We start from the raw sequence: 18,217 nt of genomic DNA on the forward strand, positions 1-18,217 counted from the left end.
ATTATATTATTTATGGCATCAAGCGTGTACAGTATGAGCCAATCAGTGGCAGTAATGACAGAGCATGCGCTGTTACGCAAAAATGGCGATAGAGTGAAGCCGTGGAAGTCGAAGCGCAAAGTGGCAAGGGTTCACTGTATATTGAGAAAACACCCCAGTCCAGTCCAGATCAAGCCCATATGTCCGATGTTACCCTATATGTCCAGTAGTATGTCAATTCCTCTTCAGACTCAGGCAACACATGCAATAACACTGAGTGCAGGAAGATCGCAGGCCGGTGGGTGGAAAGTCTTGTGGATCCAGTGGCGGTGGAAGCATCTCAGCACTGGCGTGGTCCCTCATGGCTCCTCCTGCTCCACAGCTCTGGCTGCCATCAGCGTGGCTCCGTGTGGCTTGTCAACAGGAATGTCTCTCAGGGAGAGGAGGGGATATCTCTCCTCCAGGGAGGAAGACAGGAGTTCCCAGAATCCTCTGGAGAAGGCCCTGCCCCCACAGAGGCCTCATTGGCTGTGACCTGGTTGACAGGCTAGACTCCACCCCTTCGCAAGTTAACAGATTATGTAACTCCCACGCCAGACTTCTGAAATGTTAAAAAGAGAGAGAAAGAAAATCCCTTGAGAACAGCAGTGAGCAGTATCGGTTGGCTCGGTGTCTAAAACCCCGTCCAGTGTGGCCTGGCCTACTGTGAAAGTTAGGATTCCATGAAGCCGTGATGGGATGAAGTTTAGATCCAACTGAATCCTGAGAGGTGCGTCTGCCAGGCGAATTCCTGGCACAAGCCATCTTGGGAGGACGGTTTAAGAAACCGAAGAGACAAACGACCCCCTCTCCACTGGCAGCTGCTAGCTGTGTGTTAAGCAGTCATGATTCCATTATAAATAATGCTGCTGCTTTAGTACCGCAATTTGTCTAGATGATTAACCACTTGAAGAGCCATCTAATCATGGTATCCACTTGAGTGTTTAAAAATGAAAATGCTTTTAACTGGCCCACAACTCACTTTTATTATGGCAGGCTTTCATCTAATTAATCTGGATTTATTAGGACTGTGCTATAACCAAATCAGAAAGCTCCTATAAGAGTAATTCAATTTGTTTATTTTCATAAAGGGTAAAATCAGGCTGCCTGGAGTCACGGCTCTAAGAGGGCCCATAAAATGCCTCTGAGCCATCCCACGCACTCCGCCTCTCCCTCAGGGACCTGTCTGGTGTGGGAGGCCGTGGGCCGTGGCGAGAAAGACCTCTCTAAAGTGGTCAGACGTGGACTGAAGTGCCCCTGACCCAAGTCACGTCATCTTCAGTCGTGTTTTACGCAGACGAGAGTGGACAAGGACTGTGGGAGACGGGAGAAATGATGGACGCCTTTGGGTGGTGTCCCTGGCAAAGAACATGGAATAACCCAGGAGTGGCGTTGGCACAAACAGCCTGTCCTCTGGGAGGAAGGACAGCCAGAATGCCGTCCAGAAAGCAGGGACGATGGTGTACTCAACCTCACACACGTAGGACGCGTTCTCAGGAGAGACTGGTCCCTGGAGGTCGACGTCATGCTTGGTCCAGAAGAAAGTGATCGAGAAAGAGAGAGAGCCTGAATGAGACGGAGCGGCGCGTGGTTGCAATCGTGGGCCGAAGCCCAGCAAAGCGGTGCGGGTGGTGCAGGGCCAGGCAGTGGCCCCTGCCATTGTACACAGGGTCAATCGGAGTGAACCAGACAGCACCTGACAAAAACTGTTCAAGGGTCCGGCGTCCCCCAGCCCCCTTTGACCCTTGCATTGTGATCACAGACCATGGCTCTTGTGTTCCCAAGAGGACCTCAGCCCTGAGGTCCTCATCCTGTCTGGACACTCCGCTCGGGGTCAGCCGCTGTCCCCTGTGTGCGGCCTCTGTCCTCTCCACCACATGGAGTCTGGGGACACCACGAGCCTTTCTCTGTGGCTTTTCTTGTGGGCCCTGGATTCTGGTCTGAACCCCACCGACTGCCTGTCCCGTGAGCGTGTCCCGTGGGCCATTCTAGCTCAGCAGTTTGAAACCACCAGCCGTTCCACGGACAAGACAGCTTCCCGCTCCCGTGAAGAGTTACCGCCTGGGAAGCTCACCGGGCCGGTCCTTCCCCGGGAGTGGCGTTGACTCGGTGGCAGTGAGTAGGCTGTGGTTCTAGGAGTCTTTCACTGAAGAGCTGTGGGTGGGCTTCAAACTGGCAGACTCTTGGTTAGTGGCAGCGTGCTTCCCCTCTAGGCTTCAGGGGTGATGTGGCCTTGCCTCACAGCTGCAGCCCGCCCGCTCGGGGTCTCTCCTGCGCTGCTGGTGGCGCAGAGCTGTGACGCTGGTGGTTGTCTGCACAGGCCAGTCTCAGCCCCCAGAGCTGCTGCGCCGGAACACAATGTTCCAGACCCATGGTCTGCCTGAGCCGGATTGAAACAGGTGTAAGGAAGGCAGGCTTGTAGGGGCCCTGCCTCCTTGGGGTGTTTATTGAACAATAAGAATATTCAAAGTTTAAGGAGACCGCAGGGGCTACTTTTGCTGTAAAGTTGAGCGACTCTCTCAAGACAACAGCTTCAAGCGTTCGTCCTCTTTCCATGGCTCCAGAAAGTCTCAACTCCCTGAGAATCTGGAAGTCTGTTCTGCAGGGTTCCTCTCTGACTGCAGGATTCTTCTAAGAGACCTTGGCTCAAAAGGCTGGCAGCCCGGCTCCGTCTGTCCTACTCTGGTGCTGACGTTCCTGTCGCTGTGTCACTGGAAGCGAAGGTACCCGTGTCTCCACCCCCCTCAAAGCCTCTGCTGAGCTTCCAGGTGAAGACAGATGGCGACAAAGGACCTGGTGGTCTACTTCCAAAGACCAGCCAATGGGCTCCCTGTGGCTTCTCCTCTGACATGGTGCTGGAGGGGGCAGCCAGGACTGAAGGCTCTGTTCAGAGTCCGCACTGATGGGCTAGGACGCACCTGGTCAGGGAGCCATGCAGGACCAGCCACTAATCCCTTCTGCTGTCTGTAGACCACCCTGGGTGGGACTGACTTGGTGCCAACCCATATGAGCCTCTTGATACATGGAGAAAAGATTGAGGCTACCAAGGATGTTGTCTCGCTTGGATATGCAACCGGTGATCGTGGAAGCACGAGCCACAAGATCCAACGGCACATCGCATTGGGTGGATCTGCCTCACAAGACCTCTTTAAAGTGTTGAAAGGCAAGGATGTGACTTTGAGGACTAAGGTACTCCCGACCCAAGCCTCATGTCCATCTGAAAGTGAGCCACTGCATGAGCAAGACCGGAGAAGAAGGATGCACTGGAGTATGGCGCTGGTGGAGAACACAGAATGCCCAGTGCACTGCCCACAGGAGTACAGCCAGAATACTCTGTAGAGGCAAGGATGGTGAGACTAAATCTCGAAGACTTTGGACGTGCTGTTGGGAGAGACCGGTTGAAGGACATCCTGCCTGGGCAAGTGGAGGGGCAGTGAAAAAGAGGGAGGGAGGCCCTGGACAAGATGGATGGACACAATGGCTACACCAGCAGGTTCAAGCGTAAGAACAATGTGAGGATGGCGTGGGCCACTTGATCCTTCAGACAGCTAACAGCTCTGGTTGCCTCCCTTCTCCGTTGCATGGTCTCCTTCCCCACGCCCTGTCTCCTCTGCTTAGAGGCCAGTTCATCCGCAGAACAAAGCCAACCAGGAAGGACAACCCTTCTCCCCCAGGAGACCCACAGCCCTAGGGCACTTGCATTTTCTGCCATCCCATCTCACTTCTGGCTCAAATTAACTGGCCACCAACAGAAACCCCGGATATCGCTTACGTGCTCCGCTGTCCGGAGCGGTCGGGCCCTCCTGTGTCGAGTGAAAAGATGCCAGGTCAAGGTTCTCTGCCCTCCTCCGCCCTGTTGCTGTTGGCTCGCTGCCCCAGCCCTCACGAGGACTTCCACTCACCTTCTTCATAGTCCCCGCATCCCGGCAGCCACAAGCTGCCCTGCCTCTGGGGAGCCTCCCCGCTGTGGCAGGCGGATCGCTGATGTCGTTTGTCATCCGTGTCCCTGCAGAGTTTCCGGGAAACGGGAGAGCTGAAGACACAAGGCTGCGTGCAGCTCGTCATCAAATAACTCACTCGCTGCAGGACACCACCAGCCCAATCACAGGGCAACACTTGCCAAGAGCGCTGCCCAGACCAGTGATGGTGGAGTGGCAGCTGGCTGCTGGAGCCCCCATGGGCATCGCGGAAGCTAGAGACACTGTCCAGGGATAGTCAGATCTGTCTCAGCAGACACACGTGGGCTGACTCTACTGTCTGAGGAAGAGGAGGCCAATCTGACCCCCCTACGACTCATCCAACACCACTCACGGGAGGACCTCCATGGGCACAGCCCCTTCTCTTAGCAGCCCCGCGCTTCCTCTCAGATCTGCTGGGGTCACACACCACTCACTCCCCTTACATGCGCCCCCTTCTGCTCTCTTTGGGGGACCGACCTGCACACCTGTGTTCGCCTGAAGAGGAGCTAAGGGGGAAGCTCTCTGTCACATGGTCTGGCCACAGTAACCGATTTGGAGGAAGATTTATTAACAACCTGCCATGTGCCCTGACACAGCTCGCTTGCTGAACGCGAGCAAGGCCCGAAGCACTTGCAGATGAAGATCAAGGATTGTAGCCGTCAGTATGGATGACGACTCCTGTCAAGAAAATCGAACCCGCACAACTGGACCAGTAGGTCACATCGCTGTAGGGTCACCATGCGATGGAACTGTCTGGCCGTCACCTAACAATAGGAGGCCTCAGAACCCTGCTGCTTTCTGTCCATACTACCGTGTCATTGCTGGTGTCCGGTGCCTGGGCTGATGGCCACCCAGCTGTGCAGAGCAGGTCTACCCCATGGGGCCCACAAGGCCCGACCTCTTAGGTTCCACTGCAGGGTTGGAACCACCCACCTTTGGCTTGGACTCTGGAGCGCACAGTGATGAGAGGGGCTGCTGAACTTGGCTCCTTGGCCACAGGACACCCTGCCGTTTCCAGTGCCATCAGAGTACACCTGCCCCCATCCACCGCCCAGGCATGAGTGGGACCGGGAGTCAAGAAACGTGGCTCTGACTCTTTCCAGCATTTCCAACAACTGACCCTCGACCTCAGGCCCAGGACACAGACCGGAGTCTGACGGCCATGCCTGTCCAAGAAAGACCAAGCTCTGAACACACATCACCAGGAGGAAGCGGGGACACGGGGGTCCTCTGAGTCAGAGGAGCTGACCTGGGAGCTGGTCAGGGGCCGGAGGGGCTCTGTGGAAGAGAATGTGTTTTGGAATGGGCGAGGCAGCAGGGATTCTTGTTGCCCCATCACAGGGAGGGAGCCCAGGTAGTGTAGTGGGTGGCTCCTTGGGCTGAGTTGGAAACCACCGGCCACAGGTGGGGGGGGGGGGCTTTCTGCCCCCATCAACAGTGGCAGTTTCAGAAATCCACATTGGCTTGCTGAGTCTGCTGGCATCAACAATGTCAGAGAGCAGGGTAAGGGTTTGAAATCGCAGTGGGAGCAGCAGGGGCTTCCTGGACTGGACAGAATGGCGTGTTTACCGACAGTCTCTCCTGCGACACCGGAAGCCATGCTGTCAGAGAGGAGTGCCACTCCTCCCCACAGCACTTCCTCCTTGTGGTAAAAGGACACTGGTGGTGCTGAGGGTCAGACGCTGGGCGGCCAGCAGCCAGCTCAGTGTTCCAAACCCACCAGCCTGTCTGAGCGAGAGAGGGACCATTGCTCTCCCCCATCTGCAGTCAGCCACCCTGTAGAGGGCGCTGTGGGTTGGCATTGACTCCGTGCAGTGGGTTTGGCTTGGGGTTTTCATCTCTTTGGTCGACTTCCTGGGGACTTGGTCTGTGGCAGAAAGGCACAGCGAGTGGGGGGGGGGGGGTCACTGGTCCCCACTGGTGCTGTCCCGTGGTGGTTTTCCTCAGGCTCAGCTCACATCTGGGGTCTTTTTTCTTGGCCAGAAACGCTGTCACCTGCTACCCCAGACTTGGAGGCTACAAAGCACCAGCTTGTCAGGTCCCACCCCACATTACCTTCCTCCATGATCCCAGATTACCTTTCTCAATGATTCCAGATGAATGTCCTCTAGGATCCCAGGTTACCTTCCTCAACCAGGTCCCATCCCAAATCTAGCCTCCTCTCTGAGGTCTCACGCTGTCACCCAGCAAACATGCAACCCCACCCTCCAAGGGGACACGTCTCCTCCCCATGGGCGTGGGTGGGCTGAGGGTCTCCAGGGGTCACTGAGCTCCTGTAAGGGCGGGGGGCCTGGTGCAGCTGTGAGTGGGGAGTCCATGTTGACCTTCCCGAGATAGGGGCCCTTTGACCCGCACGCTGACCCTGGCCCAGGACACAGGGAAACCTGGACGGGCCGAGTGGGTGCCTGTGGAGCCACACTTCTGTCCCACGGAGGGTCATGACTAACCCAGATATAAATAGAGCTAGTGAGCACTGGACTCTTGTGACTCTTGCTGTTCGCTGCTCAGAGCCTGCTTTGTCAGGCCACGTGGCCTTCACAAACACCATTCTGTAAGGGCCTTGGCTTGAGAAAAATGAGCACCATGGGGTCAGACACTAAGCAAATATGTTTTGCTTAATCTCTCCAGGGCCAGGAGTATTAAAATAGCTGTCCTTCACTGTTAGCCTTGGCTCCACGCACATTTTTGTGTGTTGGCAGAAACGGTGGAGGCTGAGAAGGAGCAGGCTCCTCCACGGCCCAGTCAGGGGCAGAGTGGCACAATGCTGTAAGCATGGACCCACAGACCATGAGTACGCAGTGCCCAGCACAGGGGGCGGGGCGCAACTTGCGATAGCCGGGTCGGGGTATTCCTGCTACTAGAGTGGGCAGGAGCTGCCAGCTGGTGAGGGTCTGGCCCTGCCCGTCACCCTTGGCATCTTGGAATGAGTGGGAGGGGGACTTTGGATGGCAGGGGGAGGCAGGGGCAGTGTGTGCGTCTGGACAGGTGGCCCAGGTCTCCTGGTGGAGGCAGCTCTATGGCATACAGAGTGCCATTTCCCCCTGGATCGTTCTATCGATGTGCCGAGGGCTGAGGCCACCTGAGGACGAGGCGGGGAGAAGGCCCTCCTGTGTGCTGGGTCCACCCGCGGGCCCTGGGGCAGAGCTGGCTTCCCTTCCAACTCCAGACGCAACCTGGCCCACTGCAAAAGAGCAGCACCAGAGCGGCCCCCAGCTGGGTCTGCTACCCCAGAGGCCTTTGGGGGGGGGTGCGGGGGGTGACTTGCAGGACAGATGGTCCTCTGTTCCCCTCTGCCACCGCTGCCTCTCATCCATCAAACTGTCAGCAGCGTCCACGGGCTTTGGCTGAGGGAGCAGCCTGAGAGAGAAGGCAGGACAAAACGCAGCCACTGGAAAGGGCTGCTTCAGGCAGTTTCAGTGAGGCCCGGCCTGGGCTCCGGTGAGAGCTGCCCCCGTGTGAGCGCCCCACTCTGGCCAGCCCTCAGCAGAGAAAATGGGGGGGCCGGGTGTTTCTGGTTGTTTGTCTCTGCAGGGCTGAGATGAGCCCCACCCAGGAAGCGTCGGCTGAGTTGGGGATTGTCCTCCCAAGGCAGGGAGTCAGGTGGCTCCCCAGGATCGAGTCCCATCCCAGCATGCGATGGTGACCACAGGATGGTGGCACATCGGCCAGTGAAGGTGTCCTTTAGGAAGGCATGGTTTCTTCCCTTCTGCCCTTCTCTTTGGGTCCCAAACATCCGCATCACTCCTGTGCAGAGGTGCTGAGGGTCTGTTCCCTCAGGTCGGTGAGCGACCCCTGGTAAATGTGAGTGGGGGGCTACCCACAGGCTCCGTCCATGGGGACCTCCCGTGTGTGGAATCGTATGGAAACACCATCGTCAACGGCTCTGGTCGCCTTTGCTCTTCCTCCCTCGGCCCCTCTTGCCTCCCTCTCAGGTGGGGGGCTAGGCCACTAGCCAACGGACCACTCTGAGGGACACAGAGGTGCCTGTCTGCTCCCAGGGGGTGGGAGGTGGGGTGGATTGCAGACTGGGAAACCATGAGGACCCTTCTACACTGCCCTCTGGGACCTCTCTGAGTCTGCCCACCCCTGAGGATACATTTTCAGAAACGCTCTCTGAAACGGACGCCCATGCCACGGCATCCACCCGTGGACAGCGAGATGGTGGCTGCAGTGGCAGGAAGGAAGCTGGAGATCACCTGCTCAGATTCGGGTGCATTGTTTTACCGCAAACACCCTTTGCCGACCCCTGAAGTGTGTCGGCACACAGCTGGAGGGAGCGAAACAAGCCAAATACAGGCTTCGGTCTGCCCCCTCCCCCCGTACTCAAGGACAGCCCCCCAGGGAGCAGCTGGTGGTCTCCAACTGCTGACCTTCCGGGGAGCTGCCAGACACAGAACCACTGCACCACCAGTTGTAACAGACATTCCTCCCACGTCCCATGAGTCCATCCGTACGGTCCTGTGAAATTGGAGGGTTCTAGAGTCCGCAGCAAGGTGACCTGGTTCCACGTTGGACTGCTAGCTGCAAGGTCAGTAGTTAGAAACCACCCTCTGCAAAGAGGGAGAAAGACAGGCTCTCTACTCCCAGGAAGGGTCACACCATCCACTACGAGGGAGAGAGGTGGGCTTTCTACTCCCATGAAGGGTCGCCATCTCAGAAACCCACAGGGACAGTGCTACCCCATCCTGTAAGGTCACTGTGGGTCTGAATCGAGGGTGGTGAGCTTAGAACCTTCCGCCTCAGCTTGGTGGCAGTTGCCTCTCTGGCCCTCTGCATGAGTTTCTGCCCCCAGCAGCCTCGTGGAGATTGGCTGAGCCAGGGCCCCCAGGCCAGAGCGTCCACTGACCCCTGAACTCCATGTGTGACCCTGAGATGTCCCCCACATGCACATTCCGGAGTCTTGGGGTACAGCACCTCTGTTATCTGGCACCAGAGTTATGTTTTTCCTGATATTTCCTCAAAATGAAGGTCCCTGCGTTTGCAAAGAAAAGGGGACATTTAAAAAATGCTGGATGGATCTACCCTCTCCCATCAACAAGGGACTACAGGGCGGCTGGCCCACCGAGGAAAAGACTAGAGGGGGAGGGGGAGGGAGGTCTTCAGCAGGACTGCCCTGGGAGGCTCGGCCCAGCACATGAGACAGTCTAGTCCCTTCGCCGTCTCTGAGAGCTCGAGCCAGAGCTTGTCCGGCCCATAGCCCTGCATCTCAGGAAGGTTCTGGGTACTCCTTCATTTGGGGGCGTTGCTTTGCCAGGTCGGGGACCTGATGAGATCAGAGGTGGCATGGTGTGTGCTCTCTGAGTCCCTCAGCAATCCAACAGGACACGCTGGGCCCTTTCTTGAAGCTAACCAGTACCAAGAGTCACTGGACCACTGAGCAACCCTGCCATCGCGGTTCGTCCCCTCTATCCCCGGGGACCTCTGGGGCTAACAGGGTGGTTGGAGCGTTAAGGGGACAGGTGACCCGAGCAGGTAGCAGGTGAAGGTATGGGTGTGGCTGTGATGATGACAGGCTTGCCTTCCAGCCTAAGACAGATGAGGAAGAAAGGCCTGGTGACCTGCTTCCCTGTGGTCCCCACAACAGACCACAGGCCATCCTGGGTGGCCCAGGACTGGGTGAGGTGTCCTGTGGGCACCCTCACCTGGGGGGATGACTGCGTGTCTGTGATGGCTTTAAGGAGCCATCCTGAGACCAGGGTGGGGGCACGGCTGGAGCAGGCAGGTGCAGGTGAGTGCAGGGCCCCTTGCCCAGGGACCAAGAGAGGGTGATGGTGGCACAGATGGGACACTGGTTGAATGTTGAGCTTTTCACACATTCAAGTCAGCACAGGAACACTCCTGGACCCTGGGCCCTACAGTACCATGTCCTATGGAGACAGGATAGAGCCGGCGTCTGCCGGTCACTCAGCCCTGCAGAGAGGGGCAGCGAGGAGCCCTGGGCTGGGAGGAGGAGGTCGCCTGGTCATTTGGGAACATGGCTGGACACACAGAGCCTGGGTTTGTCCGCCCGCCCTGCACTGGATGCTGGCGTGTGAGTGTGGGTCACAGGTCTCCATCGGCCCATACTCAGAAGCCATCTCCAGGCTGAGACCTGTCCACCAGGAGTGACCGTGCTGGTGTTTGACAGACCTCTGGCCTAGCTCCCAGCTTCACAGCCACACAGAGTGACCAAGCGGGACACACTGAGAGCCAGGGTGGCATCTGTGGGCTGGGGCGAGGCCCCCACCTGCCTGAGACACACCGCCGAGTGTCACCGTGCGGTAAATGTCACACCCCCGTCACCGGCTTCACCTCAGCCCAGGGTCCGAGTGAACTCTCTGGTCAGAAGCGGTCCTAGCACCCCCTGTGCGTCAGGGGCCCTCCTTCCCGCTGTGACCCAGATGAGTCCATCCCGCTCGGTGGTTCTTCCTGTGGGGTGCGAAAAACAGGGCCCCCCGCTTTGTCCCCCCAGGGTGTCCCGGCGCCAAGAAGAATGAATTCCTCACCAGTGTCCTGGACGCGCTGTCCACCGATATGGTCCACGCGGTGTCTGACCCATCGTCATCTTCTAGCAGGTACGGCCCCCTTGGTGAGAGAGCCAGGAGCGGGGACAAAGGCCCCCCAAGACCCCAGGAAATAAGAGCCCACCCCAAACCTCTGGGACGTGAGTTGGCCGCGGGGCTTCAGGCCAGGAGGACTGGCCACACACAGGCAGTGGCCTGGGGCGAGGACTCCTGGAGGGCGGGTCATTTCTCTTAGAGGGTGTCAGGGGAGCCCCTGTCCTATCTGAGGGCCATGGGCAGGCTCCTGCGCTCCAGGTGGAAGAGTGTGACTTTTACGAGGGGTGGAGTCTGAAGGATGGGAAGCATCCTCGCACCAGACGTACTTGCTCTGCGCGCTGAGCACACGGTGAGAGCAGCTGAATTGTAGGACGAAAAGTGCGAGGTGCTGCTTGAAGGGCGAGGTGCTGCTCCGTGACGATCTTGGGGTCTGCAGACCCCACCCCCTGGCTCGCTGAGAGCCGGGAGGAGGCGGAGCACTCGCCAATGGAGACCAAAGATGGCAGCCTCCAGCGTCAAGAACGCCAAGTTCCTCACAAGTTGGCCGATAGGTAGCGCCCTGGTCCATGGGGAACCAGGCGAGGTGGTGAAGATGTTGTTTTGCTCGGATCCACAACCAGTGCTCCTGGGAGCAGCCATTGGGCACATCTGCTGCGCAAGGCCCCTTGAAAGTGTTGACAGTCGCCTGGTGTTTGCAGTCACCTCCTATGCATGGGAGGGCGGACGGCCGATAAGGAAGGCCGTCGGAGAACTGATGTGCTCAAATCCTGGCCCTGGCAAAGGATCTGGAATGTTCCACGGGCCACCAACTTTGCGCAGGCAGATCTCTCTTGGAGGAAAGTACAACCTGGCTGGCCCTGGGAGGCGAGGGCGGTGAGATGTGGTCTCGTGTGCTTGGGACACGTTGTTGTCTCGAGAGACCGGCCCTGGCGAAGGACGTCACGCTTGGGAAAGTGGAGGGGCAGTGAGAAAGAGGCTGGTCCTCAACAAGGACACAGGGGCTGTGACCACAGGCTCGGGCACAGGAGCCATGGTGAGGATGGTGCCGGACCAGCGGGTTTGGTCCTGTGGGGCGTGGGGTAGACCAGTCGGATCCGGCTACATGAACTTGACGTAGCCGGCTCCTCTCTGCCCATGGAGATGCCTCCCTGCGGGACAGCTCCTCTCTGTTGAAGGGATGTCGAAGGTGCACGTCACCTGTGTAGAAGAGAAAAGCAGGTTTAGGGGACGCTTTCCACTAGGCCTGCACCCTCAGGGTGTCTGAAGGTGGGTTGTGGGTGTCCCCAGCCGGCACGACCCAGCCTCTGGGAGCACAGAGTCCAACGGGGAGCGTGTGTGTGGAAAAGCGTGACTAAACCACACGTGTCCTCGGAAGGAGAAAGACACGGTGTCCTTGCTGGTTTGCAAACCAACGTGAAGAAGGTTTCCGGAATCACTCTCTCTGGTGATGTCTCAGGGGAATGAGCGATGAACCTGCTTGCTGGGCACGCCCCCCACCACCCCCATACACACAGGGCTCTCCCTCGGAGGCAGAGGCATGGGGGGTGGGTGAGCGGGTGGAGCAGGGGCATCCCTGGCAGGGGACCGGGGCAGGACAGGTCCGGGCCCCTGGGACCTGCTTCCTCACGAGTCTGTGTTCTCCTGCAGGCTTTCTGAGCCGGACCCCAGCCACACGCTGGAGGAGAGAGTGGTCCACTGGTACTTCAAACTGCTGGACAAGAACGCCAGCGGCGACCTCGGCAAAAAGGAGATCAAACCCTTCAAGCGGCTGCTCCGGAAGAAATCGAAGCCCAAGAAGTGCGTGAAGCGGTTTGTGGAGTACTGCGACGCCAACAACAACAAGTCCCTCTCGGTCCAGGAGCTAATGGGCTGCCTGGGGGTGACCAAGGAGGACGCCAAGGGAAACACCAGGAAGCGTCACAGTAAGAGCCCCTGAGATGCCCACGTGGTCCTCGTGGTCGAACAGGAGCTGTCTATGGGGGTGCCCCCTCGATAGAGGGGTCGGCAGGTGATCAGAAGGGGACCATCCCCAGGGTGGACAGAGTTGGGTGTGAAGCTCAGCCCTTTGTCTCCTGAGGCCCCTGACATGTTGGCTGTCGGATGTCCCCAGGGCTGGCCTTGTCCTTGGGCTCCACACCAAGTCAGGAGGCCAGCAGGTCAGGAGCCCTAGCTCAGAATTTATTCTTCAACCCCTGGGCACTGCACAAGGGGCCCTGGGGGCACCGTGGGTTAAGTGCCTGGCTGTGAACCTGAACGTGTGCCATTCACACCCACTGGTCACTCCTTTGGAGACAGAGAGAGGCTGTCTGCTCCCGTAAAGCCTTGCCATTCCAGGGCCTCCAGGGAACGCCCCCACCTCCTCCCGCAGGATGGCCAGGATTCAGAATCCACTCCCCGGCAGTGGCTGATAAGGTGGTGCCGGGGCAGATTGCGCCCCGCTGCTGGCTGGAAGGCCGGCACTTTGGGTCCCTGCAGAGGTGCTCAGAAACAGGACTGGCAGTCTGCCTGTGCCAAGTCATCCACTGGAGGCTCGGGGCCAAGGTCCATCCCCAGGTCACCGTTTCCTGTCCCCTGACTTCCAGAACGCCCGTTCATTGCTCCGGCTGTATGCCTAATAGGACGCACCACTTCATGGAGTGTGGAGAAGTCTGCCCGCTGGGGACAGCACCAGAGGCTGGGCTCTAAGAAAAAGGATGCAGCATCAGGATCGGAGGAAGCTTATTAGCAACCTGCGCTGTGCAGATGGCACAACCTTGCTTGCTGAACGCGAGGAGGCTGTGGGCGCTTGCTGCTGAAGATCTAGAATTGCAGCCTTCGGAATTGATTATAATCCAGTGTACAGAAGACCAGTAGTCAACATCGTCATAAGCAGAGAAAATTTGACGTTGTCCGGGGTCGCGTTTTACTGTGATCCACAGTCCGCACTCAGAAAAGTCGCACCAGGAAGTTAAGCGATGTCTCACCTTGAGCAATCTGCTTCCAACGACCTCGGTAAAGTGCTGAAGAGCAACGTCAGGGACGTGGAGGACAAAGGTGCCCCTGACCCAGACCAAGGTCTCTTCAGTTGCCTCGTCTGCATGTGGGAGTTGGACACTGAATAAGGAGGACTTCAGAAGAGTCGCTGCGTTTGACTCGTGTCGCTGGAGAAGAGTATTGAAAGTACCACGGCTGCCGGAAGAGCCAGCAGAGGGGTCTTGGAAGCAGTGCAGCCAGAGCCCCCTTGGAAGCAAGGATGGTGAGACGTGGTCTCATGTACTATGGACATGCTATCAGGAGATGGAAAGGGACGTCGTGCTCTGTAAAGCAGGTGGGCACTGAAAGGAGGAAGACCCTCAAAGAGGCGGATCGACAAACCGGCTGCTCACAAGGACTCCAACACGGCTGTGGCGCTGGGCGTGCCGGGCAGTCCCTGCCGTCTGCACCGCCGCGCTGAGCTGGAGCGGCCCGCCGAGACCCGTAGGGTTGGGTGGAACAGCCCCTTGAGTCTTCCAGGCTGGGTAGGAACTGAGCAGCAGCTGAGTTCCAACTGGCTCTCGGCCGAGCGCTCTAACCAATGCGACACCAGGGCGAGGCTGCAGAGTCACGCCTCGTGGCCGCAGTGGACACTGAGAAGCTCAGCGATCCCGGGCTGGTGGCCATCTTAGGGCTCCCATCCTGGACCCCCTGGGGCAACCTTCTCAGGGGACCTTTCTCTGCAGTCAGCGGGGAGTTTGTGAAGAAGACGAGTCCTTCTACAGCAGGACTGGGCTGGGCAGTGAAAAGCCATCGTCCCTCGATGGCCCCTCTGTCCTTCTCCACTCCAAGTGGAAGTGCCTTCCTCGGGAGAGGAGGGTGCTGGCTGGTGCCTCTCTCTGAGGTCCAGGGCAGAGTGGCAGGGAAAGTGGGGGCCAGAGCCCTCAGTCGTCCTAAAGACCAGGCTCACTGGTCTGCCAGAGACCAGGGGAAGCCTACAACCTTGGCCCTTGTTGCCCTAACCCACCCTGGGGGTTCAGCGTCCTGGTTTGTGAGGTGGACAGTAAGCCCAGAGTGGTCTGCCGCCCTGATCAGACAAGACCAGAGGGGCAGCTTCTGCCCAGGGGTCCAGCTCAAGGACACAGGTGGGAAGTGGAAAGAGAGTGTCACCCTCTGGGGACAGCAGTCGGCGTCACCAGCCACAGGGGCCTCTGGTGTTGAATGGAAACCAATTCACCCTGTGAACAGTTACTCAAATCACAACCGGCACGGCCCGGGACCCTCCCTGAGATGGCGCTGTACCTTCCACGGGAGTCGACTCTTGGTTTTCACTAACACCCCTCTCCCTCCCTCCACCCCCCCACCTAACCTCTCTGTCATCTCTCTCCCTCCCTCCACCCAGCACCCAGAGGAGGAAATGCTGAGACTGCCAATAGACAGGTGAGTGTTCCTCGTGGACAGTTTGCTGGTTTAATTGCAGGCAAGGGCCCTTGGGTAAGCATGGGCTTGGGGTGTAGGAGGCCTTCCAAGAAGAGAGGGACTGAGGGGCAGCTGGGAGGGCAGCCGGCTTGCCAGAAGCGTCTGTGCCGGGGCCAGAGAGTCCACGGTTCAGGCTGGTGGGTCAGGGCCTGTTGCCGCCTTCTAAGGAAATGCCCCAGTCCTGTGCTTCTGCGGCCTGCACATTGCTCAAAGCTGGTAGGACCAGGGATGTGGGGGGGAGCGGGTAAAAGGACAGGGCCCATGCCCCGACTACCCTCTCCATCTGTGTGTGCCTCGCCCGGGGTCTGTGCCCACAGTGCCCAGCCCCGGGATTCGGTTGTGGTGGGGCTGATAGGACACTGGGGGCCAGCCCCGCGTTTGTGGATGGACTGACAGGAGACCCCTATGACCTCCACGGTGCCCTGAAGGCTGGTGTGAAGAGGGCGTGTGGTGTGGGTCTTCCCCGGGCACACTTGGAGGGTGTACAGGACTGTAATCCCACCACAAATCCCTTGCTCTTCGCAGTCCAGCAGATCTGAGAACAATTAGCCCCAGCCGAGCGCCAAGTGCCGTCGAAGCATGGTTTTAATTAGGGAACGGTAATGAGTGGCACACTCGATCTTAATTAAACTCCATTCACAACACAGCTGGCTGCTCAGTGCTCCCTGGGACGCCTGCATGGCCAGGCTGGTCAGGACCGTGCCTTGCAGAGCAAGGTTCCAGGGAAATCCCAAATGCGGGCCAGCCGTAGCCTCCCAGGGCGTCCTGCCCAAGGGTCAGCTTGCTCGTGCAGGGATAAAGCAGAGCCACCACCTTGCTCCTGTCCCCTGCCGTGAGGAGTGACCCCTGGGAGCCCACAGGGGAGGCCGACTGTCCAGTGGGCTTGCTGTGAGGCCGCATAGATTTGATAGCCGGGAGGTTGGTTTGGGGGTTGCAAGAGGCGGCGGGGGCGGGGAAGGACACCTTCAGTCTTCCTCACCAGCCTCGAGGACACTGAATCTCCTTGTCTCCGCCTGATTCACTGTCCGGCCCTCGCAGGCCTTGAGAGACTGGACCGGCCAGAGGTCGGTCCCTGGCCCACCTCTGCCCCTCCAGGAGACAGCTTTGAACCCCATGGGAGAAAACACACCTGTGATGGTGCCTGGCTTTGTAGAGCGGCCACTGGAGAGGCTCAGGAATAAGGGGGGCCCTGGCCTGACCCCCTCGGAAGTGTGCATTTGTATAGGATGTGTGATTTGTGGGCTCAGTGGAAGGTGATGGCGGGTCCTGTGGAGCAATGCTGGAATATTCTGTGCTCACTTTTCCTGGGATTTCCAACTGTTTCCAGGGAGGAAAGAGCCAGGGCCTCCCAGTCTGACCCCTGTGTAGACACCTGCTCCAGGCTCGCCCTCCTCTCTGGTGCTCGCTGGCTCTGACCGGGCCCTCTTGGGGCTCCGTGTGGTTCCTAGAAGGAGCACCCTGGTCTTCACAGCTGAGCGGTGCCAGCTCCCTAACAGAAATGTCTGTCTGTCCCCCCTTCCCTCTCTTTTTCAGCCAAGGAAGCAGGGATGAGAAGCTCATCGCCCTCTGCCGCTCTTAGACATGGGGAGCTGCCCTCACCAAAGAGAAATTAAACCCAGCAAAACCACAAACACAAGAGTGCTTGCACTTTGTACTCAAACTGTACCTTCACGCTGTCGGGCCCGTGAGACGCAGCTGGTGGCCCCCTCGCTGACTGGACGTGCCCTGCTGTCACCTCTGTCCCCCATGACGGTGGGTGTCCTGGGCGTGCATTTGGGCAGGGCCTAGCCAGAGGGCTCTGCAGCCCCAGTCCTCCGCCCGCCTCCCACCTTGGCCCGGACTAGGTGTGGAGTCCAGCCAGCAGTCTCTGTTACTTGCTGCCCCCACCCTGGCCCCTTGATGTTCGCGGCTTGACACTCAGTGTGACCAGGGAGCAGGCCCAGCCCACTCGCCTTCCATGAGAGTGTCCTGCAGCTCCCCAACCACTAAGGGGACCAGCCATCAGGCAGAGGCTAACTGCACTGGCGTGTGTGGGCACACTCCGGTTTGGCCCGTGCCTGTGGCTTGGGTGAATCACGCAGGAAGTGCAGAAGAGCCCTCCCTGCCATCCAGTGACAACTGGCAGGGGCCCTGTGTCTCCAGAAGGAAGCCTGGTCCTGGTGCCATCCATAGCAGAGGCCGCTTGTCTGCCCTGCCAGCCCTGGCCCTGGCCACTGCCTGCTGTGGGTCCACCCAAGCCATCTGAAAGGCAGACTGGTGAGCAGATGCCACACTCCTTCCGCAGGGAACAGGGACATCAGCTGGGCCCAGTCTCTTGGGCACCCACCTCCTCACAGGATGCCGCAGGGCATGGGGACGTTCCCAGGGGGGAGTCACTAGACAGGGCCAGGTCATGTGAGGCCAGTTGCCACCCAGACCGGAGCGGAGAGGCCAGCTCTCTACAACACCCCTTCTGTCTGCCTTCCCCAAAGCCCCTCCACCACATGCCCTGTAAAAAGATGTTTGTGAATCCTCATGAAGAGTTTTAGGAGGCACGCCCTTTATTTAAACTGCTGACATCCAGGCAGACGCCCGGGGCCACCCAAGGCAAGCCGGCTACCCGTCAGCATTGCTGAACTAGCTCTGACCCTGAATTTATTTGATAATCTTTTCTATTTCTAAACTCTGAATTTAACTGTTTCCCTTAGATCAATTAAAAGACAATATGCTATCCACGCTGCATCAAGTCTTTTCTTTCTCGTCCTTGTGGGCCGGGGAGTCAACTCCTGGTACAGAGTGACCCCTGAGAGAGGTCAAGGCAGGGCTACTGGGGCCAGGACGGTTCACACCCTAACTCTGCCACATGCTGGCGATGGGACTCAGGGCAGGCCACTTCATCTTCTCGGGCATTCTCCCCCAGCTGTAAAACAGGGGTGGTCGTAGTGTGCTCCTCGCGGAGTGGGGTCCTGTGAGTACAGGTGTGCACAGCAGGGCCTCACAGGTACCATGTGCTTGTGAACTCAGTGCCGTCCAGCCAAAGCTGAGTCACGGCAACTGCCGGGCGGTCCGAGGCTGTAACTGTGTATTGTAACAGAAAGCCCCATCTTTCTCCCGGAGAACCTGGGGGGTGAGGCCGAAGTGAACTCACGACTCCCCCAGAGTATCCACTCCTTAAAGCAAGCCCACTACCACAGGCGGATTCTGCCTCCTATGGGGCCCGTGGGGGTTTCTGAGGCTCAGTCTTCAGGGGAGTAAAGAGCCTTAACCTTCTCCCCTGGAGCGGCTGGGGGC

The 18,217-nt window shown here is 58.5% G+C and overlaps 1 protein-coding gene across 1 annotated transcript in view; it reads left to right on the forward strand.

Moving 5' to 3' along the window:
• The window catches only part of SMOC2 (SPARC related modular calcium binding 2), a 77,873-nt gene extending 60,214 nt beyond the window's left edge, over positions 1-17,659 (forward strand). The window contains exons 10-13 of the mRNA XM_004702077.2: positions 10,429-10,531; positions 12,164-12,438; positions 14,871-14,908; positions 16,481-17,659. Coding sequence (XP_004702134.1) covers positions 10,429-10,531; positions 12,164-12,438; positions 14,871-14,908; positions 16,481-16,498 — 434 coding nt within the window. The 3' untranslated portion in view covers positions 16,499-17,659. The remainder of the gene's footprint in view (positions 1-10,428; positions 10,532-12,163; positions 12,439-14,870; positions 14,909-16,480) is intronic.
• The last annotated feature ends 558 nt before the right edge of the window (positions 17,660-18,217 follow it).

The sequence above is a fragment of the Echinops telfairi genome, unplaced genomic scaffold (genome assembly GCF_000313985.2).
Source record: "Echinops telfairi isolate 266 unplaced genomic scaffold, ASM31398v2 ScPeMD7_3533;HRSCAF=4204_0, whole genome shotgun sequence".
NCBI classification, from domain to species: domain Eukaryota; kingdom Metazoa; phylum Chordata; class Mammalia; order Afrosoricida; family Tenrecidae; genus Echinops; species Echinops telfairi.